The sequence below is a fragment of the Camarhynchus parvulus genome, chromosome 2 (assembly GCF_901933205.1).
Source record: "Camarhynchus parvulus chromosome 2, STF_HiC, whole genome shotgun sequence".
Taxonomy (NCBI): Eukaryota; Metazoa; Chordata; class Aves; order Passeriformes; family Thraupidae; genus Camarhynchus; species Camarhynchus parvulus.
The window spans coordinates 1470298-1496802 of record NC_044572.1 but is presented as its reverse complement, the minus strand read 5'-3'; the positions used below and the strand labels follow the sequence as shown (position 1 = coordinate 1496802).

Below are 26505 nucleotides of genomic sequence, written 5' to 3'. Positions count from 1 at the left end.
CCGGGAAAACAGAGAGGAAAACCATTCCCAAGGGATCCTTCATCCCGTGTTTTGTGGGGGCTGGAAAAGCGATTCTGGGAGCTGATCCCGCAGCAAGGAGAGCCAGGAATGGGCAATGCCAGGGAAATCCCTGCCCGGCCGTGCCCGGCTCCGGAGCGATTTCCCTCCCTCCCAGAATCCCACTCCACTCACATCCACTGAGAGCTTTAACTCCGGCCTCATCCCAGAAAATCGGATCCCTGCACATTCCCCAGCCGGACACAATGGAATTACAAAATCCTGGAATTCTTTAGCTTGGAAGGACTTTGAAAATCATCTCATCCCATGGGCAGGGACACCTCCCACTGTCCCAGGTGCTCCAAGGGTCCAGCCTGGCCTTGGGCACTGCCAGGGATCCAGGGGCAGCCACAGCTGCTCTGGGAATTCCATCCCAGCTCCTCCCCACCCTCCCAGCCTGGAATTCCTGCCCAAAGTGAGTTGACATGGATCTTGAGCTTGGAATTAAGGGTGGGAATTAGGCGGAGGAAATATCAGGGATTTGAGGAATTCAGGGCTCTTTTGCAGTTGGAGGCCAAGGCTTTGGAATCCCTCAGGGAATGTTGGGATATTTTCCCTCTGTGCTGATGCTGAGCTTGTCTGCTTTGCCTCAAAATCCAGACTGGAACAATTCAAAATCATGGAATTGTGGAATTTTTGGGGTTGGATGGGATCCTAAAGAACATACAGTTCCAACCCCATGGGCAGGGACACCTCCCACTATCCCAGGGTGCTCCAAGTGGCCAGCCTGGCCTTGGGCACTTCCAGGGATCCAGGGGCAGCCACAGCTGCTCTGGGAATTCCATCCCAGCCCCTCCCCACCCTCCCAGCCAGGAATTCTTTCCCAACATTTCATCCAAACCTCCTCTGGGTCAGTTTGCCAGGAGATGGTGCAACACCAAAACCGTGAGGAGGTTGTTTGGCTTTCACCCAGGTTGTTTCAAACACCTCCACGAGAGTGGCTCTTTTCCAAGTTTTCCAGAGGATTGGTTGGATGTGTTTGAAATTCCAATATTTTTTAATTTTAAGGTAAATCTCCTTTGGCTCTGTGGGTCTGAATGGAAAAGGGGAGCAGCCAAAGGGGTGAGGGAAGAGCTGGAGCTAGGCCAGGTTTAAGTTGGATTTTAGGGAAAAGTTCTTCCCCCAGAGGGTGTCGGACACTGAACATTCCCCAAGGAATGGGCACAATCCCAAGGCTGCTCCAGGAGTATGGACAGGGTGGGGTTGTTGGGATCTGTACAGGGCTTGATCCCTGTGAGTCCTTCCCACTCAGGATATTCCATAATTTCATGTCTGCTCCCGGCACAAGGATGTTTAAGCCACAGGTGAGTGGGAGTCTGGCCTTCTCCCAGCCCAGGTCACCCCAAATTCCAGGACAGCCGCTGGAGAACTCTGGAATTCCAGGACAGCCAGTGGAGAACACCGGTGTTTTTGCCAAAGAGCCCAAATTCCCACTCCCACAGCTCGGCTCACGTGCTCCTCCCTCGGAAATCCCAGAGCAGCCACCAAGGCCAGGATGCTGTTCTGGAACCTTCCAGCAACCAAATCACAGCAGAGGAATTCCAGGAGTGGGAATAGAACTCATATCCAAGGAATTGAACACCTGAAGTCCCTGAACTCTGCCAGAAATCTCCTGGGATGCCTCATCCACGTCACTCCATGGGCAGGAGAGCTTTGGATTAATCCCGGTTTTCCAGCCCTGAGGCAGGAGAGGACAAAAACCTGGAGATGGTTTTGAGGGAGGGAAGGTGGGGATGACCCAAAGGTCTCCTGCCCTAAACGCTCCTTTGAGGCTGTTCCAGGGCACGGCACAATCTCTTCCACGGAATATTCAGGATTCAATTTTGTACTTGGGGTTGGAACCGGATTCAAATCCCTCCCAAGCCGTTTATATACTGGATTCTTTCATTATTTTAAGGCTCTCTCAAACTGAGTTTCTCCCCATCCTTTTTGCTTCCAGAGCAAACTGTGTAAAACTCAAGGAAAATAAAATTTCCCAATGTTTTGGTGGCTGAGGAGCTTGGTCATATTCCAGGTTTCTTCCCAAAAAAAACCCCAGAGTGTTCTCTATCCTATGTCCAAAAAGTTTTGGTTGGGATCTTTGATTTAGACATTCCCTCACTTAAACTTGGATTTATTGAACATTTCCCAATGTTCCCCTTTTAGCTCCTTTTGGATTTGAGCTTTTCTTAATTCCTCGGACAAAAGTTTGGATGTTCAAGTTTGGATAAAGTTCAAAGAGATTTTGCTAGCAGAGAATAAAATAAAATAAATATAAATAAAATATAGAAATAAAATTCTCCCCAATGGGTTTTTATTGGGGATTTTCCTTATCATGAGGGTAAGCCCCCTGAGCATGCCCAGAAAAGGAGCAGCCCCTCCATGAGTCACCAGGACAAGTTTGGGTTGACCTTTGAGATCTTCTCCAACCTTCACGGAAACGCCAAACCAGCACTTCCAACCTTATTCCCGCTTGGAAAAGGTGCCCAAAAGGTTCCTTACTTGCCATGGGGCTTCCCCCAGAGCCACTCTCCCCTGTAGGTGGCCCCCTGAGCCCACCCAGAAAAGGAGCAGCCCCTTCATGATGCGGTTGAGTGATCTGGAGAAGTTCGGGTTGAGCTTGGAGATCTTCCCCAACCTTCACAGCAACTTCCAACCAGCACTTCCAACCTTATTCCCACTTGGAAAAGGGGCCCAAAAGGTTCCTTCCCAGAGCCACTCACCCTCATAGATGGTTACTCAGAGCCTGCCCAGAAAAGGAGCAGCCCCTTCATGAGTGACCTGGAGAAGATTGGGTTAACCGTGGAGATCTTTCCCAACCTTCACAGAAACTCCAAACCAGCACTTCCAAGCCTATTCCCACTTGGAAAAGAGACTTAAAAGGTTCCTTACCAGAGCCACTCACCCTCATAAGTGGCTCCCCTGAGCCTGCCCAAAAAGGAGCAGCTCCTTCATGAGTGACCTGGAGATCTTTCCCAACCTTCACAGAAACCCTAAGCCAGCACTTCCATCCTCATTCCCACTTGGAAAGGGGGCCCAAAAGGTGCTTCCAACCTTATTCCTGCTTGGAAAAGAGGCCTAAAAGGTTCCTTCCTAGTGCCTCTCGCCCTTGTAGGTGGCCACCCTGAGCCTGCTCAGAAAAGGAACAGCCCCTCCATGAGTCACCAGGACAAGTTTGGGTTGACCTTTGAGATCTTCTCCAACCTTCACGGAAACGCCAAACCAGCACTTCCAACCTTATTCCCGCTTGGAAAAGGTGCCCAAAAGGTTCCTTACTTGCCATGGGGCTTCCCCCAGAGCCACTCTCCCTCGTAGGTGGCCCCGCGGAGCCGTCCCTCCATCTTGCGGAAGACGTAGGTGAAGAAGCGTCGGGCCGGGGCCTCGCTGCCTTCCCCGCTGCGGCCCCAGAGAGGGAAATCCCGCTTCCCGTTCAGCGCCTGGCGCACAGCCTGCTCCAGCTTCCACCTCCACACGGCCTGCGGGCACGGAAAACAGGGAATGAGCGCAAATCCCGGGAGAATCAACCGGAGACAACTGCAGGAAAGCAGCGAGGAACCTGTGGGTTCCCATCAAAGCCCTTCTGCAGCTTCCACAGGGGTTCTCCTGGAAGGTGGACACTGCAGCAAGGCACAACAGCTGTGAGGGAGGAATTTCCACTTGGATGTTAAAAAACAGGGAAAAATTCCACTTGGATATGAAAAGAAAAAGAAATACAAATTTCAAGTTGATTTGCCTAGGGGATAGGCGTGTCCTTCAGGAAAAGCAGCAAGAAACCGGTGGGTTCCCACCAACATTCCTCACCAGCCATCAACTCTGAGCCACCTCTGGCCATCTAATCCAGGATTTTTTTTGGAAAAGGAGCCAGAAATCCCAGCCCACCCTCACCAGAATTATTATCCGGTTTTAAATAATAAAGAGATGGGAAAATCCCAAAGCCTGACCTTCATCTGAGGGTCCTTGGTGGAGAGGATGAACGTCTCTTCCGGGGTTGTGATGCGTAGGCTGTGCCTAGGAGGGGAAAAAAGGATGGAAAACACAATTCCCAATCCATCAGCTCTTCCCATTCCCCCTCCTGGAGATCCTGGTGCTTTCCCAGGTGGTTCTTCCAGAGAGATCTCAAGTTCTCCAGGGCTGGATTAAGTAATTTTGGGATTCATTGGCAATGAATGGGATGAGAGGGAACGGCCTCAGGTTTTGCCGGGGGAAGGTCAGGTTGGACAGCAGCAGGAATTTTTTCACGGAAAACGTGGTCAGGCATTGGAATTGCCCAGGGAGGTCTGGAGTGCCCATCCCTAGAGGTGTCCAAGGAATTCTGGGCTGGGAACAAGGTGGGGATGGGACACAGGTTGGATTTGACGATCCCAGAGGGCTTTTCCAACCTCAAAAATTCTGGGATTTCAATCTGGCAGCAAATTCCAAGCTGGTGAGATCCCATTATCCACATCCCAATCCCACGGCTCAGAAAGGAGATGGGACAAAGCTTTGGATCATTGTCCCATCAACCTGAACCATTTTTATTCCTTTCTTTTTAACTCCCAGTGGGAATTTCTCACTCACAGTCCTGGAGCCGATTTCTCGCCACAGTTTTCATCCACCCACACCAGCTTCAGGTCAAAACTCTGGAAGCTGTTTCCCTGGAAAAAAAATGGGAAAAGATGGTTCTGTTATTGCTGAAAAAATCCATGGAATGGCAGAGCTGGAGTGGCAGCACAAATGCTGGGAATGGCAGCACAAATTCCCAACTTTTTGGTGCATCCATTCCACATTGGGAGGAGACACCTTGGAGATGGAAAAGCCACCAGAAAATGAGGGAGATTCTCGTTTGGACACTCCTAAAGCTCTTCCAAAATTCCATGGCCACATCCAGGAGTAAAACATTCCCACATGACCGTGATCTCCACAGGAATTCCTCCCCTATCACATGTCAACGTTCCCAAATCATTCCAGCCGATATTCCCAGAGATTTGTGGTTGCCTATCCCTGGAAGTACCCAAGGAAAGGCTGGACAAGGCTTGAAGCAACCTGGAACCATGGGATGGGGTGGGAATGGATCATCCCTGAGCCCCCTTTCCATCCCAGTCCATTTCAGGATTTATTTAGGATTTGGACTCCAAGTGGCACCGCCAGAAATATCCCAGAAATCCCAAATTTAAGGAGTCACTTTTGGGATCGGCAGCACCCAAACAAAACGAACTCCAACGATTGGAATAAAAGGAAAATTTTAATTTCTCATCTCCTTTCCCTGCCTCACACCCAGGCGTTCACACAGAGCTGCTGCCTGGAGGGAATGGAGTTTTCCAAGGAATTCCACAGTGTTTTCCCAGATTTGGGAGACCAGAAAAGGAAGGGACATCAAAATTCCCAACCAGGCCAATCCCAATTCGGTTGGAACTCCCAAACCTCCATAAAGCTCGGCGGCAGCAGGTGAGACACAGATGGAAATGATGGATGGAACATGGAGATAATTCCATGGATTTGCTGATCCTGTGTTCCCATCCCAGCCACTGGCACAATCCAAGCTGGAATTCCCTCATGGGAACACATCTCCACACCCCAAAATTCCCAAAATAGCCCCAAAACCACCTCCAATGTCTGCAGACGTGGCACAAACATGGAAAATCCCATTTATCCCAATGCATGGGAGCTCATGGAATGTCACCCTTGATCCATGAAATCCCTTGGGATAACCAAGGGCCAAAATTCCCTGTGGAAAAGGGTGTGGGTGACTCAAAAGGTGCCTGTGATGGTGGACAATCCACATTTCCTGGGAAAATGTTCTCTGGATCTCCTCTACTCCTCCCCAGATTTCCTTTCTTTTCCAGAGCCAACCACACGCAGATGGATCTGAGACAAAGTTTTCCCAACTTTTCCCAACAGCCAAACTCTGCTGTGTGCTCAACATCAAAAAAATGGAATTTTACCACCATTCCTATGGAAATTCCCGTCATTTCTGCCATTCCACTGGAATTTTAGCTCCATTTATCCATGCTCCCTTCCCAGGAGGATCCCGGACCCACCTGGATGAGCACCAGGACATCGTCGAAGAGCAGGAGCCGCTCGGAGCGGGCAGTGCCGGATGCGATGGGAAGGTTCCTGCTGTCCTCCAGGAGCCTCCTCTCGGGGACACACAGCACATCCTGGAGCAGCAGGAAAAACCAGGATTGGGAGAGGACATGGAATTCCAGGCAGGAATTCCTGCAGGGATCAGCTGGCTCGGGGTTCCAGCGACAGTGACACACTTGGGAAAAAACTCGGCTTTGAAACCCCAACTGAGTTTCTCCAGGTCTTCCACCCAGCTCTGCTCTGTCAACTTCAATCCTCAATTCCTTGATCCACATCAAATCCATATCACATCCATATCAAATTCCCAGTCAAAATCAAACTCCTGATCCATATCAAATTCCCAATCCATACCAAATTCCCTCTGGCTCGGGGTTCCAGTGGCAGTGACACACTTGGGACACAAACTCGGCTTTGAAACCCTCAGGGAGTTCCTCCAGCTCTTCCACTCAACTCTGCTCTGCTGAATTCCAGCCTCAAATTCCTGATCCATATGAAATTCCTGATCCACATTAAATTCCCTCTGACTCAGGGTTTCAGTGACACCACTGGGCACAAAACTCAACATTAAAACCCCCAGGGAATTTCCCCAGGTCTCCCACCCAACTTTGCTCTGTCAACTTCAATCCTCAAATCCTTAATCCATACCAAATTCTCAATCAAAATCAAACTCGCGATCCGTATCAAATTCCTGATCCATATCAAATTCACAATCCATATCAAATTCCCTCTGACTCAGGGTTCCAGTGACACCAGACACAAAACTGACACTGGACAAAAAATTCAGCATTAAAACCCCCACTGAGTTTCTGCAATTCTTCCACCCAGCTCTGCTCTGTCAACTTCAATCCTCAATTCCTTGATCCATATCAAATCCATATCACATCCATACCAAAGTCGCAATCAAAATCAAACTCCTGATCCATATAAAATTCCCGATCCATATCAAATTCCCAATTCATATCAAATTCCCAATCCACATCAAATTCCCTCTGGCTCGGGGTTCCAGTGACAGTGACACACTTGGGGCACAAATTTGGCTTTGAAACCCTCAGGGAGTTCCTCCAGCTCTTCCACCCAGTTCTGCTCTATTGAATTCCAGCCTCAAATTCCCAATCCATATCAAGTTCCCAATCCATACCAAATTCCCTCTGACTCAGGGCTCCAGGGACAGTGACACCACTGGACACAAAACTCAACATTAAAACCCCCAGGGAGTTTCTCCAGGTCTTCCATCCAGCTCTGGTCTATAACTCCAGCCTCAAATTCCAAATCTATATCAAATTGCTCATCCTTATCACAATTGAGATCCATACCAAATTGCTGATCCATATTAAATCCCCAATCCACTTGAAATTCCTGACCCATACCAAATTCCCAATCCATATCAAATTCCTCATCCTTATCAAATTCCCCATCCACTTCCAATTCCTGATCCATACTGAATTCCCAATACATATCTAATTCCTCATCCTTAACAAATTCTGAGTCCACTTCAAATTCCTCATCCTTTTCAAGTTCCCAATCCATACCAAATTCCTCATCCTTATCTAATTCCCGATCCACCCCAAATTCCCTTGGGACTCACGGTGAATTTGTAGCCCAGGGATTTCCAGAGCTCCTTGGTGAAGACGGCTTCATCCAGGACCTGGCCGATGAAGGATTCCAGCTTCCCGAATTCCTGCACCACAGTGGCCACCACATCCCCCTCCGAGCCCTGGGAGAGGACAGGAAAACTCCAGGAATGCTTCAAATTTGGGTCCAGGCTGGATTTTAGGGAATTTTTATCCATTTAAATTTAAATATTTATTTATTTTATATTTAGCAATGTCCAGGCAGGATTTTCAGGAATATTCAGTATCGTGTCCCTCCTGGAATGAGGGGGGTCCAGGCTGGATTTTTGGGAAAATTCAGCAAAGAAGGTCCAGGGTGGATTTTTGGGAATATTTAGCAGCATGTCCATCCTCGACCAAAAATGGTCCAGGCTGGATTTTGGGGAATATTTAGGAATGGAGTCGTTGCATTTTAGGGAATATTTAAAAAAAGGTCCAGGCTGGATTTTTGGGAAATATTTAGCAAATGTCCACGTGGTTCCAAAAAGGTGGATTTTTGGGAATATTCAGAAATATTTAAAAAGAGGTCAGGCTGGATTTTGGGAATATTTAGGAAGTGCCATCCTGCATCAAAACAGGTCCAGGCTGGATTTTGGGGAATATTTAGGAAAGGAGTTCCAGGTTGGATTTTTGGGAATATTTAGCAGCATGTCCATCCTGCATCAAAACAGGTCCAGGCTGGATTTTTAGGAAATATTTAGGAAAGGAGTTCCAGGCTGGATTTTTGGGAATATTTAGCAGCGTGTCCATCCTGCATCAAAACAGGTCCAGGCTGGATTTTAGGAAATATTTAGGAAAGGAGTTCCAGGCTGGATTTTTGGGAATATTTAGCAACATGTCCACCATGGATCAAAAAAGGTCCAGGCTGGACTTTTGGGAATATTTAGGAAAGGAGTTCTAGGCTGGATTTTAGGGAGAATTTAGGGAAGGAGTTCCAGGTTGGATTTTTGGGAATATTCAGCAACGCGTCCATCCTGGATCAAAAAAGGTCCAGGCTGGATTTTTGGGAATATTTAGGAAAGGAGTTCCAGATTGGATTTTTGGGAATATTTAGCTACATGTCCATCCTGCATCAAAACAGGTCCAGGCTGTATTTTTGGGAATATTTAGGAGAGGAGATCCAGACTGAATTTTAGGGGATATTTCTTCCCACAAAACCCATTGAGAGGGTCCCCTGAGCATCCCAGGGAATTCCCACCTCCTGGAGCTGCTCCTGGAGCTGCGAGAGGAGCTGCAGGTAGCTCTGGACGTGCTCCCGGAAGGGTTTGTGGAGCACCAAGTGCAGGGCCAGGCCCAGGGAGCTCTCCGAGGTGAAATCCCGCAGGAATTCCTTCAGCACCGCCTTGTGCAGCTTCCAGGCCTCGCTGGAAAATTGGGAATGACGAGAAAGGGTCATTAATTATCCCAGAATTCCCGCTCTTCTGTTTTCCAAACTTTCTGCGCGGTGAGGGTGGAGAAAGGCGTGAAAAATCCTGGAATGTGCTCCTTAGAAATTCCTGTTTGCAGTTGTTGCTTCCATGAAAATCTGGGATTAGTGGGAATTCCCAGCCAGATTCCCACCCCTTCCTTAAATCTCCAAATCCTAAATTTCCAACTCTGGAAGGAGCTGGGGGTGGTTGGAAAGAGGGAATTGGGAAAGAGGGAATCCATCCATGGATAACAGGAGCCATGGAAAAATTGGGAATGTGCTCCTTAGAAATCCATGTTTCCATTCCCTGCTTCCAGAAAAATCTGGGATAAGTGGGAATTCCCTGCCAAATTCCCATCCCTTTCCTAAATCCCCAAATCCTAAGTTTCCAGCTCCAGAAGGAGCTGGGGTGGTTGGAAAGATGAAAATCCAATCCTGGAATTGGGCAAGACTTGGAGCAACCTGGGATAGCGGGAGCCATGGAAAAATTGGGAATGTGCTCCTAAGAAATCCATGTTTTCATTCCCTGCTACCAGAAAAATCTGGGATAAGTGGGAATTCCCAGACAAATTCCTCCCTCCAATTCCATCTTTTCCCTAAATCCCAAGTTTCCAGCTCCAGAAGGAGCTGGGGGTGGCTGGAAGAGGAAAATCCAATCCTGGAATTATCCAGGGTTGGAAAGGGCTTGGAGCAACCATAGCGGGAGTCGGCCCAGGATAGGATGCGAGGATTTTTTGGGGAATTTTCCAAACCATTCTGGAATTCTGGGATTCTCTGGTGTCCCCGTATCCCAAGGATTCCCAAAATTCCCAAGGATTTTCCGCCCACTGACCTCTTGCTCCTGGCAGCCTGCTCGAAGCCCTGGACCACGACAAAGTTGGCGAAGGTGACGAAATACCTGGAAAAAATTCCAAGGATGAGTTCTTGGGATGAGTTTCAAGGATGAGAGGGAAATTCGGGATGAATTTACAGATTCCAACTTTTTGGGAAGTTCCCCTAATCCCACAAAAGCACCTCTGGAAAAATGCAGGCCCAGATGTTTGATATATTGGGATCAGAGGTTGGATCAGATCTTGGAATTCTTTCCCAATCTTAATTCCGGGATTTTTTGGCAGACTTGGATAAGGCAGAAGTGCTGATAATCCCGGGATCCATTTCCATCGGATTTTACAGAATAAAATTCCATAAAGGAATCTTCTGATCCGAGCTGTTTATTCACAGACTCTTCACCACAGAATTCCCAAGGGAACTGGGAAAATTTGGGAATTCTGGGATGGACATCATGGAGTTGTCACACTCCAGATCTGAGCTTTCTTTTCCCAAATAAAACTTGGAATTTTCTTTTTTTTCCATCTCATATTTCCCAAGATTTTCTTCCAAAATCGGCATTTTCTGTACCTAAAATTCCCAGCAAATCCTACATTTTCTCCCAGCAAATCCCACATTAAACCTGGGTTTAAGTCCAAAAAAAAAAAAACAGGAATAAAATCTCAGGAAAATTCCTCTGGATCATCCAAAACTTCATCCACCTGGAAAATCCCAAACTGGGAAATCCCAAACTGGGAAAGCTTTGGCCGCTTCCATTGAGAAGCAAAAATGCGGAATTGAAGACTTTTAATGGAATTTCAGCTCTCCATAAAATTTCATTCCTGCTGGGATCTCCGATCCCAACCCAAAACCACAAAATCCTGGAAAAAAATCACACCCAACCCATTTCCCAAGGATATTTTCCCTCTGTGGGTTCTCATCCCAGTTTTCCCCGATATTCCCAATGGGATCAACTCAATCCCATTTTCCCGAATACTCCGGCTCACTGGATGTAGAGGCTGAGGAAAACTTCTCCTTTCCAGAGGATGTAAAAATCCTGGATACAACCGGAATCTTCCAGCTGGGATTTCCCCCTCAGGATCCGGGAATTCTCCTCCGTGAAATTCCAGAGGGTTTGGAAGCGATCGTTGAGGAGCACCAAGAGCTGGAAGTTCTCCTTTTCCTTCGGATCCTGCGGCTCTGGGAGGGAAAAATTGGGAAAATCCTGTGGGAAAGGTGGAATTCCCAAGGGATTTTGTGGAATTTTGTGGTTGAGAAATTTTGGGAAATGACAAATTCCAGGAATTTTCAGAGGCCAAGGAGCCATTTTGCTGGAATAAATTGAATCATTTGGGAAAATAAAAAGGAAAAAAAATGGGAAAAATGGAAAAAATTTGGAACATTCCAGGAATTTTTTGGAGTCCACGCAGCCATTTTTCCTAGAGGAAATAAATAATTTGGGAATATAGAGGGGGGAAAAAATGGGAAAAATCGATCTGAAAACAGGGAAATTCCGGGAATTTTTGGAGCTGTTTTGACAGGAAGGAATTGAATAATTTGGGAAAATAGAGAGGGGAAAAAAAGTGGGAAGAATGGGGGATAAAAGGGGGAAATTCCAGGAATTTTTGGAAGCCATGGAGCTGTTTTTGCTGGAATAGGACAAACTCTATCCCAAACTCTCTGGACACTCATCCAGCTGCCCCAGAGTGAAAGTTCCCGCCCTTTTCCCAAGGAACCATTCCCAGTTTCCTTGGAGCCATCCCAAAAAGAATTCCTGGAAAAGCCCCAGCTGGGAAAATCAGGGCCAGGAATTTCCCTGGATTTGGAATTGCCCTGGATCAGGAAGGCTGATCCAGATGAAAACACGGATTGATCCCAAAAAACCACCCTGGCCTCACTCCCTATTCCCAATTTTAAGGAAAACATTCCCACAAAACATTTCCTCTTCCCAGCAGGAATTCCAGCTGGAAATCCCTTCCCAGATTCGATTCCAGGTGGAAATTCCAGAGAAAAATTCCCGGAATTTACCTGCCTGGAGCAGAGGTTTGAGGATGAGGGCGTCGATCCGGGCCAGGCAGGAGGAGAAGCTTTCCTCCAGCTGGAGCAACGATCCCAAAATTCCCGAAATTCCAGCTGTGGACATGGCCTGGAAAACAGCAGGAATGAATCAAATCCCTGGAAATCCACTGGATTCCATCTCCAAGGTTTTTCCTTGGATTTCCAGCAAAATTTCCCTGCCCTTGGTGGTGTTCCCGAGTGGAGCCGATCCCAAAAATCCTCAGGAAAAGTTGGAAGAGGAGCAGAAACCAAACAGCTCAAGCAGAGACAACCCAGCCCAGTTTTCCTGAATTTTCCCAAATTTTCCCAAATTCCCAATGATCTCAGTGCTGGAAAAGCCTGGAATTAATTCCTTGTGTTAATCCTGATGGGGATTTTCCCATTCCAGAGGAGTTTTTCCAGGAGAAAATTCCAGAAATCCCAAGGATGAAAGAGAAATCTCTTCCCACCACTCTCATTCCCAGCCCTCTTTTCCAAAATTCCCAATAATCAGGAAAAGCCTGGAATTCCTTGTGTTAATCCTAATGGATTCCAGAGGGGTTTTCCCAGGGGAAAATCCTGGAAATCAAGGGATGAAGGAGAAATCTCATTCCCATCCCACCCATTCCCAAATTCCCGATGATCTCAATGCTGGAAAGCCTGGAATTCATTCCTTGCGGTTATCCTGATGCATTCCAGAGGGGAAAATCCCAGAAATCCACGGGATAAAGGAGAAATCTCTTCCCACCCCTCTCAATCCCATCCTCATCCCTCTTCTCCCAAATTCCTGATGATCCCAGGGCCACAAAATATTTGGAAAAGCCTGGAATTATTTCCTTCAGGAATTAATGGAATCCAGCGGGATTATTTTTCTTTTCCCAAAGAAAATTCCCCCCAATTCCTGCAGAAAGTTCCCCCAATTCCCAGAGGAAATCCCCCCAAATTCCCAGAGGAAATCCCCCCCAGTTCCTGCAGAAAATTCCCCCAATTCCCAGAAAGAATTCCTACAATTCCTGGAGGAATTTCCCACAATTCCCAGAGAAATTCCCCCCGGGAGCTTTCCAGCCCAAAGCCTTTCCCAAGGGAATTCCAGGCGCTTTGCATGAAGCCTTTTCCAACACCTTTGGAATGTCAACATTCCCAAACAGGTCAGGCCTGTGGCTCAGCTAGGCTGGGATTAACTAGAGCTGGTTTTAGCAACCAAACCTAAACCCAGGAGGCTTCCCGAGGTTTATTCTGTCCTATTCCCAAAAAAACAACTCTGGAACCAGCAATCTCCAAATTCCCAACTTTAGTCCCTGTCCCTCCCTGTTATTCCTGAATTTCTTTGGAATTCCCAGATTTTTTGGCCTCCAAAAGCACTCCAGGCTGGATTTTTGGGATAACCCCACCCACATTCCCAAAAATTCCCATTTTCCTGCTCTTTGGGATTGAAGCCATTCCAGGGAGCAGCTGCACATTCCAAAGGGTTTTCCCTAAACAGCCTCAGCTTTAGGCCAGGCCTAATAAACCCAATTTAAACCCAGTTTAAACCCAGCTCCAAATTAAACCCAAGTTTAAAACATGCCCCAAAGTAAACCAAAGTTTAAACCCAATTTAAACCCAGTCCCAAATGAAGCCAGTTTAAACCCAGCCCCAAACTAAACCACGGTTTAAACCCAGTTTAAACTCAGCTCCAAATTAAACCCAAGTTTAAAACGTGCCCCAAACTAAACCGAAGTTTAAACCCAGCCCCAATTTAAACCACAGTTTAAACTCAGCCCCAAACTAAACCACAGTTTAAGCCCAGCCTCAAATGAACCCCAAGTTTAAACCAAAGTTTAAACCCAGCCCCAAAATAAATCAAAGTTTAAACCCAGCTCCAAACTAAACCCAAGTTTAAACCCAGCTCCAAACTAAATCAAAGTTTAAACCCAGCCCCAAATGAAACCACAGTTTAAACCACAGACTAAACCCAGCCCCAAAATAAACCCAAGTTTAAACCCAGCCCCTCCTCTGCCTTTAATTTTTTATTATTTTTCAAAAGCCTCCAAAGCGCCGCTTTCCACCCAAAACCGAGCCTTGAATCCCGACTTTCCATGGAATTCTGGAGCTCCTGGAAGGGTTTTTTTGGGATCACCTCCCCCCGGACAGAAACCGGCTAAACCGAGCTTATCAACCAGGCTTTAATTCTTGATCTCTTGGCACGGCCGCGGCTTCTCCAGCTTTGTTTCATCCGCCCTGGAATTCCCGGCGAGGCTGGAAAATCCCTCCCTGCAGGAGCAGGATCGGGGAGTCCCGCCTGGAAAAGCCGCGGTGGGAGCAAGGACCGGGTTTAGATCGGGGCTGGTTTCATTCCGTGAGTGAAATTCCTTAAAAAGAACTGAAATTCCTTAGGGGAAAGCGGGGCTCGGTGGGAAAATCCGCTCCGGGATTTGGAGTTTGATCCCGGTTCTACCTGGGGAAAACATTCCCAAGTTTCCTCCGGACTAAAGCAAACCGATCCCAAAACCAAGCAGGAAATCCCAAAATTTGCTGGATTTTTGGAGCGACCCACCTGGAATGAGGCAGCGCAGGAAAATTCCCGGCTGGGAAAATCTCCGGGAGGCGCAGAAATCCGGGAATTCTCGGTGTTCCCGAGGCTGGAATTTTTCCCTCCCATCTTTCCCTCCCACATTTGGAGGCAGAACCCCAAATCCCAAACACCCACGGGAGTCGGGATTACAAAATCCCAAATCTTGGCTCCCCAAAGTTCCTGCTCCTCCTCTTCCCCCTCCCCGACTTTTATTTATTTTTAATTTATTTATTTAAATAATCCCGGATTTTGTCAGGCCGGATTTTGTCATTCCGGATTTTGTCAACGCGGATTTCGGGGAAGTCGAACTTTCGGGAAGTTGAAATTTCGAGAAGTGAAAGGAAAAAAAAGCTCAGGAGGGGTTTGGGGCAAGTTTCGCTTCTCAGCCTCGCTCTGTTCCCACAGCGCTTCTCCCAAAAAAAAAAAAAAATTGGGATTTTTTTCTTCCTCCTTCCAGGCTCGCTCCCATTTGTTGGGAATTCCAGGAATTCTTTGGAAAAGGAGATTTTTTCCTGCCATTCACATGCGCCACGAGCCGCTTCCCTTCCGCATTAAAACCCCAAAACCAACCCCAAACTTCCCGAATCCCTCGGGCAGGAGCTCCCAGAGTTCTCTGCTGCACCTCAACCTTTAACTCTTTCCCTTCCTCCTAAAAAAAAAATCCTAAATCCGACCCTAAAATTCCCAAATCCATCGGTCAGGAGATCCCAGACACCTCAGCCACATTTAACCATTTCCCTTCCTCCTAAAACCCCTAAACTCGACCCCAAAATTCCCAAATCCGTCCGTCAGGAGATTCCGGAGTTCTCTGTGCAGCTCAGCCACCTTTAACTCTTTCATTCCTCCTAAAAATTCTAAATCCAACCCTAAAAACCCCAAATCCATCCCAGACACCTCAGCCGCTTTTAACTCTTTCCCCTCCTCCTAAATCCAACCCTAAAATTCCCAAATCCACCGGTCAGGAGATCCCAGACACCCCAGCCACTTTTAACTCTTTCCCCTCCTAAAACCCCTAAACCCGACCCCAAAATTCCCAAATCCATCGGTCCGGAGTTCTCTGTGCAGCTCAGCCACCTTTAACTCTTTCCCTTCCTCCTAAAATATTCTAAATCCAACCCTAAAAATCCCAAATCCATCCCAGACACCTCAGCCACTTTTATCTCTTTCCCCTCCTCCCAAAAACCCTAAACCCGACCCCAAAGTTCCCAAATCCTTTTCTCAGCGGGTCCCGGAGTTCTTTGCCGCACCAGAAATTATCTCCCGTCCTCCTAAAAATCCTAAATCCGACCCCAAAATTCCCAAATCCACCGGTCAGGAGATCCCAGACACCTCAAACACCTTTAACCATTTCCCCTCCTCCTTAAAACCCTAAACCCCGCCCCAAAATTCCTAAAACCTTTTCCGGAGATCCCAGACACTTCAGCCCCAGGGACCATTTCCCTGCCTCCTAAAAAACCCTAAAACCAGCCCCAAACTCAAATCCTGCTCTCAGGAGCTCCCAGAGTTCTCTGCTGCACCTCAACTTTTAACTCTTTCCCTTTCTCCTAAAAACCCTAAATCCAAAATTCCCAAATCCTCTCAGGAGATCTGACACCTCAGCCGCCTTTAACCATTTCCCCTCCTCCTGAAAACCCAAAAAAACAACCCCAAACCCACAAATCCATCGGTCAGGCGGTCCCACAGTTCTCTGCTGCACCTCAACCTTTAACTCTTTCCCCTCCTCCTAAATCCAACCCCAAAATTCCCAAATCCATCCCTCAGGAGATCCCACACACTTCAACCCCAGGAACTCTTTCCGCACCTCCTAAAAAAATCCTAAATCCGACCCCAAACCCACAAATCCCTCGGTCAGGCGGTCCCGGGGTTCTCTGTGCAGCTCAGCCCCCTTTAACCATTTCCCTTCCTCCTAAAAATCCTAAATCCGACTCCAAAATTCCTAAAACTTTTTAAGGATACCCCAGACACCTCAGCCACCTTTAACTCTTTCTGTTTCCCTAAAAATCCTAAATCCAACCCCAAAATTCCCAAATCCATCCCTCAGGAGATCCCAAAGTTCTCTGCAAACCTCAGCCACCTTTAACTATTTCCCTTCCTCCTAAAAAATCCTAAATGCAAGCCTGAAATTCCTAAAACCTTTTCAGGAGATCCCAGACACCACAGCCCCAGGAACTCGTTCTGCTCCTCCTAAAAAAACCCTAAAAACAACCCCAAACCCACAAATCCATCCCTCAGGAGATCCCAGAGTTCTCTGTGCACCTCAGCATTTCCCTTCCTCTTAAAAAATCCTAAATCCAACCCCAAAATTCCTAAAACCTTTTCAGGAGATCCCAAACACATCAACCCCAGGAACTCATTCCTAAAAACAACCCCAAACTCCCAAATCCTTCTCTCAGGAGCTCCCAGAGTTCCCTGCTCCAGCTCAGCCACCTTTAACTCTCTCTCCTCCTCCTAAAAAACCCTAAACTCAACCCCAAAGTTCCTAAAACCTTTTAAGGAGACCCCAGACACCTCAGACACCTTTAACTCTTTCCCTTCCTCCTGAAAGAATCCTAAATCCAACCCTAAAATACCCAAATCCATTCCTCAGGAGATCCCAGGCACCTCAGCCCCAGGAATTCTTTCCGCTCCTCCTAAAAACCCTAAATCCAACCCCAAACCTACAAATCCATCCCTCGGGAGGTCCCAGAGTCCTCTGCTCCAGCTCAGCCACCTTTAACGCTTTCCTTTCCTCCTAAAAAACCCAAAAAATCCCAAACCCATCTCTCAGGTGGTTCCGGAGTTCTCTGTGTACCTCAGGCTCCTTTAACAATTCCCCCATCTCCTACAAAACCCTAAACCCAACCCCAAAGCTCCCAAGACCTTTCAAGGAGACCCCAGACACCTCAGCCACATTTAACTCCTTCCTTTCCTCCTAAAAAATCCTAAATGCAACCCCAGAATTCCTAAAACCTTTTCAGGAGATCCCAAACACATCAGCCCCAGGAACTCATTCCACTCCTCCTAAAAAAACCCTAAAAACAACCCCAAATTCCAAAATCCATCCCTCAGGAGCTCCCAGAGTTCCCTGCTCCAGCTCAGCCACCTTTAACTCTCTCTCCTGCTCCTAAAAAATCTTAAACCCAACCCCAAAGCTCCCAAAACTTTTCAAGGAGACCCCAGACACCTCAGCCACATTTAACTCCTTCCTTTCCTCCTAAAAAATCCTAAATGCAACCCTAAAATTCCTAAAACCTTTTCAGGAGATCCCAGACACCACAGCCCCAGGAACTCGTTCCGCTCCTCCTAAAAACCCTAAATCTGACCCCAAACCCACAAATCCATCCCTCGGGAGATCCCAGAGTTCTCTGTGCACCTCAGCATTTCCCTTCCTCCTAAAAAATCCTAAATCCAACCCTAAAGTTCCTAAAACCTTTTCAGGAAATCCCAGACACCACAGCCCCAGGAACTCGTTCTGCTCCTCCTAAAAAAACCCTAAAAACAACCCCAAATTCCAAAATCCTTCTCTCAGGAGCTCCCAGAGTTCCCTGCTCCACCTCAGCCACCTTTAACTCTTCCTCCACCTCGTAAAAAATCCCAAATCCAACCCCAAAATTCCCAAACCCTTTTAAGGAGTCCCCAGACACCTCATCCCAGGAACCACTTCCCTTCCTCCTAAAAAATCCCAAATCCAGCCCCAAAATTCCCAAATCCTTTTAAGGAGACCCCAGACACTTCAGCCCCAGGAATCATTTCCCCTCCTCCGAAAAACAAATCCTAAATCCAAGCCCAAAATTCCCACATTTTTTGCCTTGCAAGTCCAGAATCCTGGGATTTTCATGTTCCTGGAAAACGGGGGATGTGGAGCAGCAATCCCAAAACCCAATCCCGCTTTTTTTCACCGCGACAACGCAAACCTTTCCCTAAAGGATGAGGGAGGGATTGGAAAACAAATCCCGAGAAAAAAACAGGATCAGCAGTGGGAATTTGCTTTGAAGAGCTGTTGGAAACCAGGACGGAATTCCAGGGTTAGTTTCGGAAAATTCCCTTCTAGGAAAATCCCGTTGGGATGAGCAGGAGGATTTAGGGAAGAGTGGGATGGAATGGGACAGGAATGGGCCAGGAGACACCAGAATTCCATGGGAATTCCTGGGGCAGTTCCCCCACCCGGCTGCCGCTGGAATTTCTCCCGGAGGTTCTCCAGGCGGTTCCAGAACTGGTCTGGCTCGACTGACAGGTCCCAGGAATATTTTATTCCCAGGGAATTCTTAACCCTTGGATCGGGATCAAGGGTTTGTCCCTTCCTTTGGAGGGTTCCAGGTTGGATCCGTCCCGTTCCAGCTTTTCCAAGGGCGCTGTCCAAACCTTCCTTGAGCTCCGTCACCACCAGGATGGTTTTTCCTGTGGCCTTGGGAGTTGGTGGCCTTGGAGTGACCTTTCCATCCACATCCGACCCTTGCCAACCTTTCCATCCCTATCCAACCTTTCCCATCCATCTCCAACCTTTGGATATGGAGGAGACAGGAGAGATGAAGTCTTGGAATTGGTTGCTCCGGAGAACCTTTGGAGGTGCCTTCCATGCCAAACATTCCAGGACTTTTTTCCTTTTTACCACACGAGTTGGTGGCCTTGGAGTGACCTTCCCATTCCTATCCAACCTTTCCCATCCCCATCCAACCTTTCCCAACCATTCCATCCACATCCAACCTTTCCCAGCTCCATGGGGGCAACCTGGCCCTGTCCCACTGGCCTGGAAGCCACTTCCAAAGGTGAGGGACATCCATAATGATCCACAAAAAACGGGATCTGGGATCATCCCGCTTCTGCTCCTGCCCAGGACATCCCAAAAGATTTCTGTGATCATCACCCATACATTTCATGGGCTCCATCAGCACCCGGAGCCAAGCAGGAGAGACGGAATCTCGGAACTGGTTGCTCTGGAGAACCTGCAGAGATCCCTTCCATCCCAAACATTCCAGGACTGTTTTCCTGTGGTCGCACGAGTTGGTGGCCTTGGAGTGGCCTTTCCACCCCTATCCAACCCTTCCATCTGTATCCAGCATTTCCCAGCTCCATGGGGACAGCCTGGCCCTGTCCCCACCTCCAAAGGACAGGGACATCCATAATGATCCACAAAAAACGGGATTCTCCAGGATCATCCCGCTCCTGCTCCTGCCCAGGACATCCCAAAAGATTTCTGGGATCATCATCCAAACATTCCTTGAGACCTGTCAGGACTTGGAGACACCAAGTCCCCTCATCCAAGGGAATCCCCCTTTTGTGTCCCATTCCCGACATTCCATCAGGGCCGGCAGGGAATTTGGGAATATTTATCCCACCATCATATCCCATTCCTGATACTTCATCCAACTCAGGGAATTTGGGAATATTTATCCCACAATTCTATCCCATTCCCAGTGTTCCATCCAACTCAAGGATTTTGGGAATATTTATCCCACTGTTCCATCCCATTCCCAAAATTCCATTGGGACCGGCAGGAATCTGGGAATGTTTATCCCCCCATTCTATCCCATTCCCAAAATTCCATCGGGATCAGCAGAGATTTGGGAATATTTATCCCATTCCCAACATTCCTTCCAATTTAAGAATTTTGGGAATATTTATCCCACTGTTACATCCCATTCCAAACATTCCATTGGAACCAGCAGGGATCCAGCAGAGATTTGGGAATATTTATCCCATTCCCAATGTTCCATCCATCTCCAGGATTTGGGAATATTTATCCCATTCCCAGTGTTCCATCCAACTCAAGGATTTGGGAATATTTATCCCATTCCCAGTGTTCCGTCCAACTCAATGATTTTGGGAATATTTATCCCACTGTTGCATCCCATTCCCAACATTCCATCAAGACCGGCAGGATTTGGGAATATTTATCCTATTCCCAACTTTCCATCCAACTCAGGAATTTTGGGAATATTTATTCCACAGTTCCATCCCATTCTCAACATTCCATAGGAGCCAGCAGGGGAATTTGGGAATATTTATCCCACCATCATATTCCAATGATCCATCAGGACCAGGAGAGATTTGGGAATGTTTATCCCATTCCTGACGTTCCATCCAACTCAGGGATTTGGGAATATTTATCCAATTCCCAATGTTCCATCCATCTCCAGGATTTGGGAATATTTATCCCATTCCCAGTGTTCCATCCAACTCAAGGATTTTGGGAATATTTATCCCATTCCCAATGTTCCATTCATTTCAGGGATTTGGGAATATTTATCCCACTGTTCGATTCCATTCCCAGCATTCCACAGGAACCAGCAGGGATTTGGGAATGTTTATCCCATTCCCAATGTTCCATCCATGTCCATTATTTGGGAATATTTATCCCATTCCTGATGTCCCATCCCTGTCAGGGATTTGGGAATATTTGTAGGAAATGAGGCACAATTCCCATGGAACAGCGTTTTCCAGAATTCCCAGCTCCCCATCCTCCCTTGCGCCTTCGGATCCGTTCCTAAAGCTCCAGAACATCGGCACAGGCATTCCCAAATCCCAAAAAATTCCCGAGCTGGAACCCCTCGATCCCCACAAAACCCAACAGGAACAATTCCGGGAGCCAAAAATTCCCTTTTACCTCGGGATCAGCCGGGATCCGGATTCATGGGAACGGGGATTCGGGGATTCGGCTCCGGCTCCTCTCCAGCCCCAATTCGAAAGGGAAGGACGCGAAATTCTTGGAATTCTTTTCTCCCAAGGTGCAGCACAACATTCCCGGTCTCCATGGAAACCTCGGCCCTGGAAAATTCCATCGGCTGCAACCCGAGCCGGGAAGGGCTCGGGGAGGATTTAAAGGGAAACGGCACCGAATTCCCGAATATTTCCCAAGATTCCCGGATTTTCCCGGATTTTCCCGAATTTAATAAAATTAAGTAATAAAGTAAAATAAATAAAATTTTAAAATAAAATACGATAAAATTTAATAAAATAAAATAAATTAAATTTTAGAAATTAAAAATAAAATTAACTCTATTCAAACAATAAAATTAATTTTTGTCTTGCCTCGTTGTTAAAATAAAAAAATGGAATCAAATCAATTAAAATGGAATTTAAAAGTAAAATAAAATTTAAAAATCCAAATAAGAATAAATAAAAGGTAAAAATTACATAGAAAGAAAAACAACAATGAAATAAAATAGAAATTAAGTAAAATTAAGTAAAATTTAATAAAAATAAAGCAAGAATTAAATAAAAAATAAAATAAAACAAAATTTAAAATAAATAATTAAAAGTTTAAAAAATAAAGTTTAAGCTAAAATAAACAAAAACAAAAATAGAGAGATAAAAATTAAAAAAAATTTAAAAAAGAAGAAATAAAACAAAATAAAAACTGAATAGATAAAAGAAAAATTAAATTAAAAATAACATTAAATACATTTGAAATTGTAAAAATTACAAATAAAAAATAAAAAAGTTTAAGATAAAATAAAAATTGAGAAGAAAAAATAAAAATTGAATAATTAAAATTAAAAAAAAGTATAAAATAATTTAAAAAATAAAATCTATGAAAAAATAGTTTTTAACAAATAAAATAAACATAAATACATAAAATTAAAATATGAGAAAATTGAAAATAAAACCTCTGGTAATAAAAGGAATGACCTGGAATTCCCATCCCAGCATTCCCAGAGTTGATATTCCAGCGCCTGGAATGGATTCCCAGGAAAATTCCAACTTTCATTTCCAGACCTCTGAGAATAAAAGGGTGGAAGTTGGAATTCCCAGCTGATGGATGGGAATGACCCGGAATTCCCATCCCAGAATTCCCATCCCGGAATTCCCAGTTGATATTCCATGCGCCTGGAATGAATTCCCAGAAAATTCCCTGAACCAGATCCGGGATTTCCATAACCTCTTCCAAAAGGATAAAATTCCATTCCCAAAGCTGTGGGAATAAAAGGAATGACCTGGAATTCCCATCCCAGCATTCCCAGAGTTGATATTCCAGCGCCTGGAATGGATTCCCAGAAAATTCTCTTATCCACATCCCAGATTTCCACAGCGTTTCCCAGAATTCCATTCCCAAAGCTCTGGGAATAAAAGGAACGAGCTGGAATTCCCAGCTGATGGATGAGACACCAGGAATGACACAGAATTCCCATCCGAGAATTCCCATTGATATTCCAAGCCCATAGGATGCATTCCCAAAAAATCCTCTCAACCAGATCCTGAAGTTTCCATTCCCAGAGTTCTGGGAATAAAAAGGAATGACCCAAAATTCCCATCCCAGAATTCCCAGAGTTTAAATTCCCAGCACCTGGAATGCATTCCCAGAAAATCCTCTTATCCACATGCTGGGATTTCCATCCCCAAAGCTCTGGGAATAAAAGGAAGGAGCTGGAATTTCCACCCCAGAATTCCCAGAGTTGATATTCCAGCACCTGGAATGCATTCCCAGAAAATCCTCTTATTCAGATCCCAGAATTTCCATTCCCAAACCTCTGGGAATAAAAGGATGGAGCTGGAATTTCCATCACAGAATTCCACGCCCATGGCATGCATTCCCAGAAAATTCCCTGAACCAGATCCCAGGATTTCCATAACCTCTTCCAAAGGGATAAAATTCCATCCCCAAAGCTCTGGGAATAAAAGGAAGGAGCTGGAATTCATGGCTGAGACACTGGGAATGAACGGGAATTCCCATCCCAGAATTCCCAGATTTGATATCTTGAGCACCTGGAATGGATTCCCAGAAAATTCTCCAAACTAGATCCCAGATTTCCACACCATTTTCCAGCATTTCATTCCCAAAGCCAAGGGAATAAAAGGATGGAAGTTGGAATTCCCAAGTGATGGATGGGAATGACATGGAATTCCCATTCCAGAATTCCCAGAGCTGATATTCCAGCACCTGGAATGGATTCCCAGAAAATCCTCTTATTCAGATCACAGAATTTCCATTCCCAAACCTCTGGGAATAAAAGGATGGAGCTGGAATTTCCATCGCAGAATTCCCAGAGTTTCAATTCCCAGCACTTGGAATGGATTCCCAGAAAATTCTCTTATCCACATGCCGGGATTTCCACAGCATTTCCTAGAATTCCAAAATTCCCAAACCTCTGGGAATAAAAGGAAGGAGCTGGAATGCTCATGCCAGAATTCCCAAAGCTTATATTCCCAGCACATGGGATACATTCCCAAAAAATTCCCTGAACCAGTTCCTGGAGTTTCCATTCCCAAAGTTCTGGTAATGAAAGGAGTGACCTGGAATTCCTGTCCCAGAATTCCCAGAGTTGTTATTCCAGCACCTGGAATGGATTCCCAGAAAATCCTCTTATCCACATCCTGGGATTTCCATTCCCAAACCTCTGGGATTGAAAGGATGGAGCTGCAATTCCCAACTGATGGATGAGACACCAGGAATGACCTCGAATTGCCATCCCAGAGTTCCCAGATTTCATATTACAACACCTGGAATGAATTCCCAGAAAATCCTCTTATCCAGATCCCAGATTTCCACAGCATTTCCCAGAATTCCGTTCCCAAAACTCTGGGAATAAAAGGATGGAGCTGGAATTCCCAATTTATGACTGAGGCAGCAGGAATGACCCCGAATTCCCATCCCAGAATTCCTGGAATTTATACTTTGAGCTCATGGGATGCATTCCCAGAAAATCCTCTGAACCACTTCCCAGAATTTCCATTCCCAAATCCTCTGGAATTCAGGATTTCCCCACATTTGATCCCTTTCGCTTCCAGAGGGAACTTTTTAACCAAACCCAAAAATCCCGGGAATTCCTCGAGATCTCCCCGAGTTTTATCCCGATTTTTTTGAAAACCAGGAAATTTGGGATATGCGGGAAAATAAAGGAGGAGAGAGCAGGAGAGGAACAAGGAAAATCTTGGATGCAGGAACCTCATTCCCAAAAACCAAAAATTCGGCGGGAAGAATTCCTTAAAATCTTGGAGCTCCAGCTTGGAATTCCAGAGGAAATTCGGGAAGCGGGAATTCCCTGTCTCGCTGCTGCCACCACGTGGCTCTTCCCGCATCCCGAATTCCCGAATTTCCAAGGGAAAATTCCCTCAAATCCAAAGATTCTGAATTCCTGGAATACTCCCGGGCTGATCCAGGATTAAATCTTGGAGCTGCTGGAATTTCCCTTCCCCATGGGAATGGTTTGATCCTGGAATTCTCTCGGATTCCCTAAAAACGTTGGGATACTCCTGGATCCCTTTTTGTGCTGCCTGAAATCCCAAAATCTCGGGAATTCCAAAATCGGGGAAGGTTTTGTGGGATTTTAGGATGGAATTCCCAGAAAAGCTGGAATATCCCTGGAATGTGCCGTGGGATCTTGGGAGCTGTTGCTGCCCATGGAATGGGATGAGTTTTAAATCCCAAAAAATTCAAAGAATTCCACAAAATGCAGGTGCAGGGACACATCCCTGAAATCCCAGAATTCCAAACACCCAGCTTGGCTTGAATCCCAGAGGTTTGGGTTTTTTGGGGTTTTTTTTTGTTTTTTAAGGAAAATAAAATCAAGAATTTCGCTCCCTAAAGCAACAGGGTTTGGGGGGGGGCGGGGGGATGGGAAAAAAAACCTGGAAAAATGGTGGGAAAAAGATGGTGGGGAAAAGGGTGGGAAAAAAGGGGGGGGAAAAAAAAGGGGGAAAAAAGGGGGGAAAAGGGTGGGAAAAAAAAAAAAGGGGGAAAAAAGGAGGGGGAAAAAAGGGAGGGGAAAAAGGGGGGGAAAAATGGGGGGAAAAAACTGGGGGAAAATTGGGGGGAAAATGGGGGAAAAAGGGGGGGAAAACAATGGGGAAAATAATGGGGAAAAATAATGGGGGAAAAATAATGGGGGGAACTTGAAACAAAAACTGGGAAAAAACAACTGGAAAAAACAAAAAAAAAAAGGGGGGGAAAGGGAAAAGAAACGGGGGTAAAAAGCTGGAAAAAACCTGGGAGAAAAAAAATGGAAAAAAAGGGAAAAATGGGGGGGAAGGAAACGGGCGGGAAAGGGGGGGAGAAAAATGGGAGGGAGACCCATTTTTGGAAATGGAAAAAAGCTGGGAGGAAAAAAAGTAGTAAAAAAAACTGGGGGGGGGGCAAAAATCCTGGAAAAAAAACCCAAAACACTTTGGGGAAAAAAAGGCAAAAAAACTCCAAAATACCAAAAGGGAACAAACCACTGGGGGGGAAAAAAATTAAAAAACACCAAAAAACCCAGAACAACACCAAAAATAAACCCCAAACCAAACCAACAAACAAAATATCACTTGGAAAAATCCTGGAAAAAAAAAGCCTGGAAAAACCTGAAACAAAAAACCTTGGGAAGAAAAAAAAAAAAAAAAAAAACTGAGAAAACCTAAAAACAAAACAAAAAAAAAAATCTAAAAAACACCTGGGGATAAAACTGGAAAAAAAACTGGAAAAATTGAATCAAATCTAAAAAACACCTGGGAAAAAAAATGGAAAAAAACCCTGAAAAATTGAATCAAATCTAAAAAACACCTGGGGAAAAAAAAGGAAAAAAATAACCTGGAAAAACTGAATAAAATCTAAAAAACACCTGGGAAAAAAAACTGGAAAAAACTGAATAAAATCTAAAAAACACCTGGGGAAAAAATGGGAAAAAAAAACTGGAAAAAACTGAATAAAATCTAAAAAACACCTGGGAAAAAACTGGGAAAAAAACCTGGAAAATCTGAATAAAATTGAAAAACACCTGGGAAAAAAATGGAAAAAAAACTGGAAAAAACTGAATAAAATCTAGAAAACACCTGGGAAAAAAAACTGGGAAAAAAACCTGGAAAAACTGAATAAAATCTAAAAAACACCTGGGGAAAAATTGGAAAAAAATGGCGAAAAAGAAACAGGGAAAAAAAGAAAACTGGAAAAAAAAAACAGAAAAAAACCCCAGCAAACCCTGGAGCCGCAGGAATTCCTCCCGGTGCTCCCGATCCCCCCTCCCGGGGCTCCGTCATCGACACCGCCTCATTAATTTAATTAATTAATTAACGGTTCGCGGCGCTGCTCCGCTCGGAGG

At 45.8% G+C, this 26505-nt stretch overlaps 1 protein-coding gene across 2 annotated transcripts in view; it reads right to left on the bottom strand.

Moving 5' to 3' along the window:
- Positions 1 to 21316, bottom strand: part of ALS2CL (ALS2 C-terminal like) — a 45346-nt gene extending 24030 nt beyond the window's left edge. Inside the window, exons 1-10 of one of the 2 annotated variants that reach the window (XM_030971743.1) lie at positions 21099 to 21316; positions 11953 to 12070; positions 10932 to 11124; positions 9950 to 10015; positions 8908 to 9073; positions 7685 to 7813; positions 6054 to 6173; positions 4594 to 4670; positions 3978 to 4044; positions 3313 to 3512 (exon numbers count right to left, since the gene is read on the bottom strand). In XM_030971743.1, coding sequence (XP_030827603.1) covers positions 3313 to 3512; positions 3978 to 4044; positions 4594 to 4670; positions 6054 to 6173; positions 7685 to 7813; positions 8908 to 9073; positions 9950 to 10015; positions 10932 to 11124; positions 11953 to 12067 — 1133 coding nt within the window. In that variant the 5' untranslated portion in view covers positions 12068 to 12070; positions 21099 to 21316. Of the gene's footprint in view, positions 1 to 3312; positions 3513 to 3977; positions 4045 to 4593; positions 4671 to 6053; positions 6174 to 7684; positions 7814 to 8907; positions 9074 to 9949; positions 10016 to 10931; positions 11125 to 11952; positions 12071 to 14497; positions 15461 to 21098 lie in introns of those variants that run through there. The other variant, XM_030971742.1, reaches the window with a different exon arrangement.
- Between the last annotated feature and the right edge of the window lie 5189 nt (positions 21317 to 26505).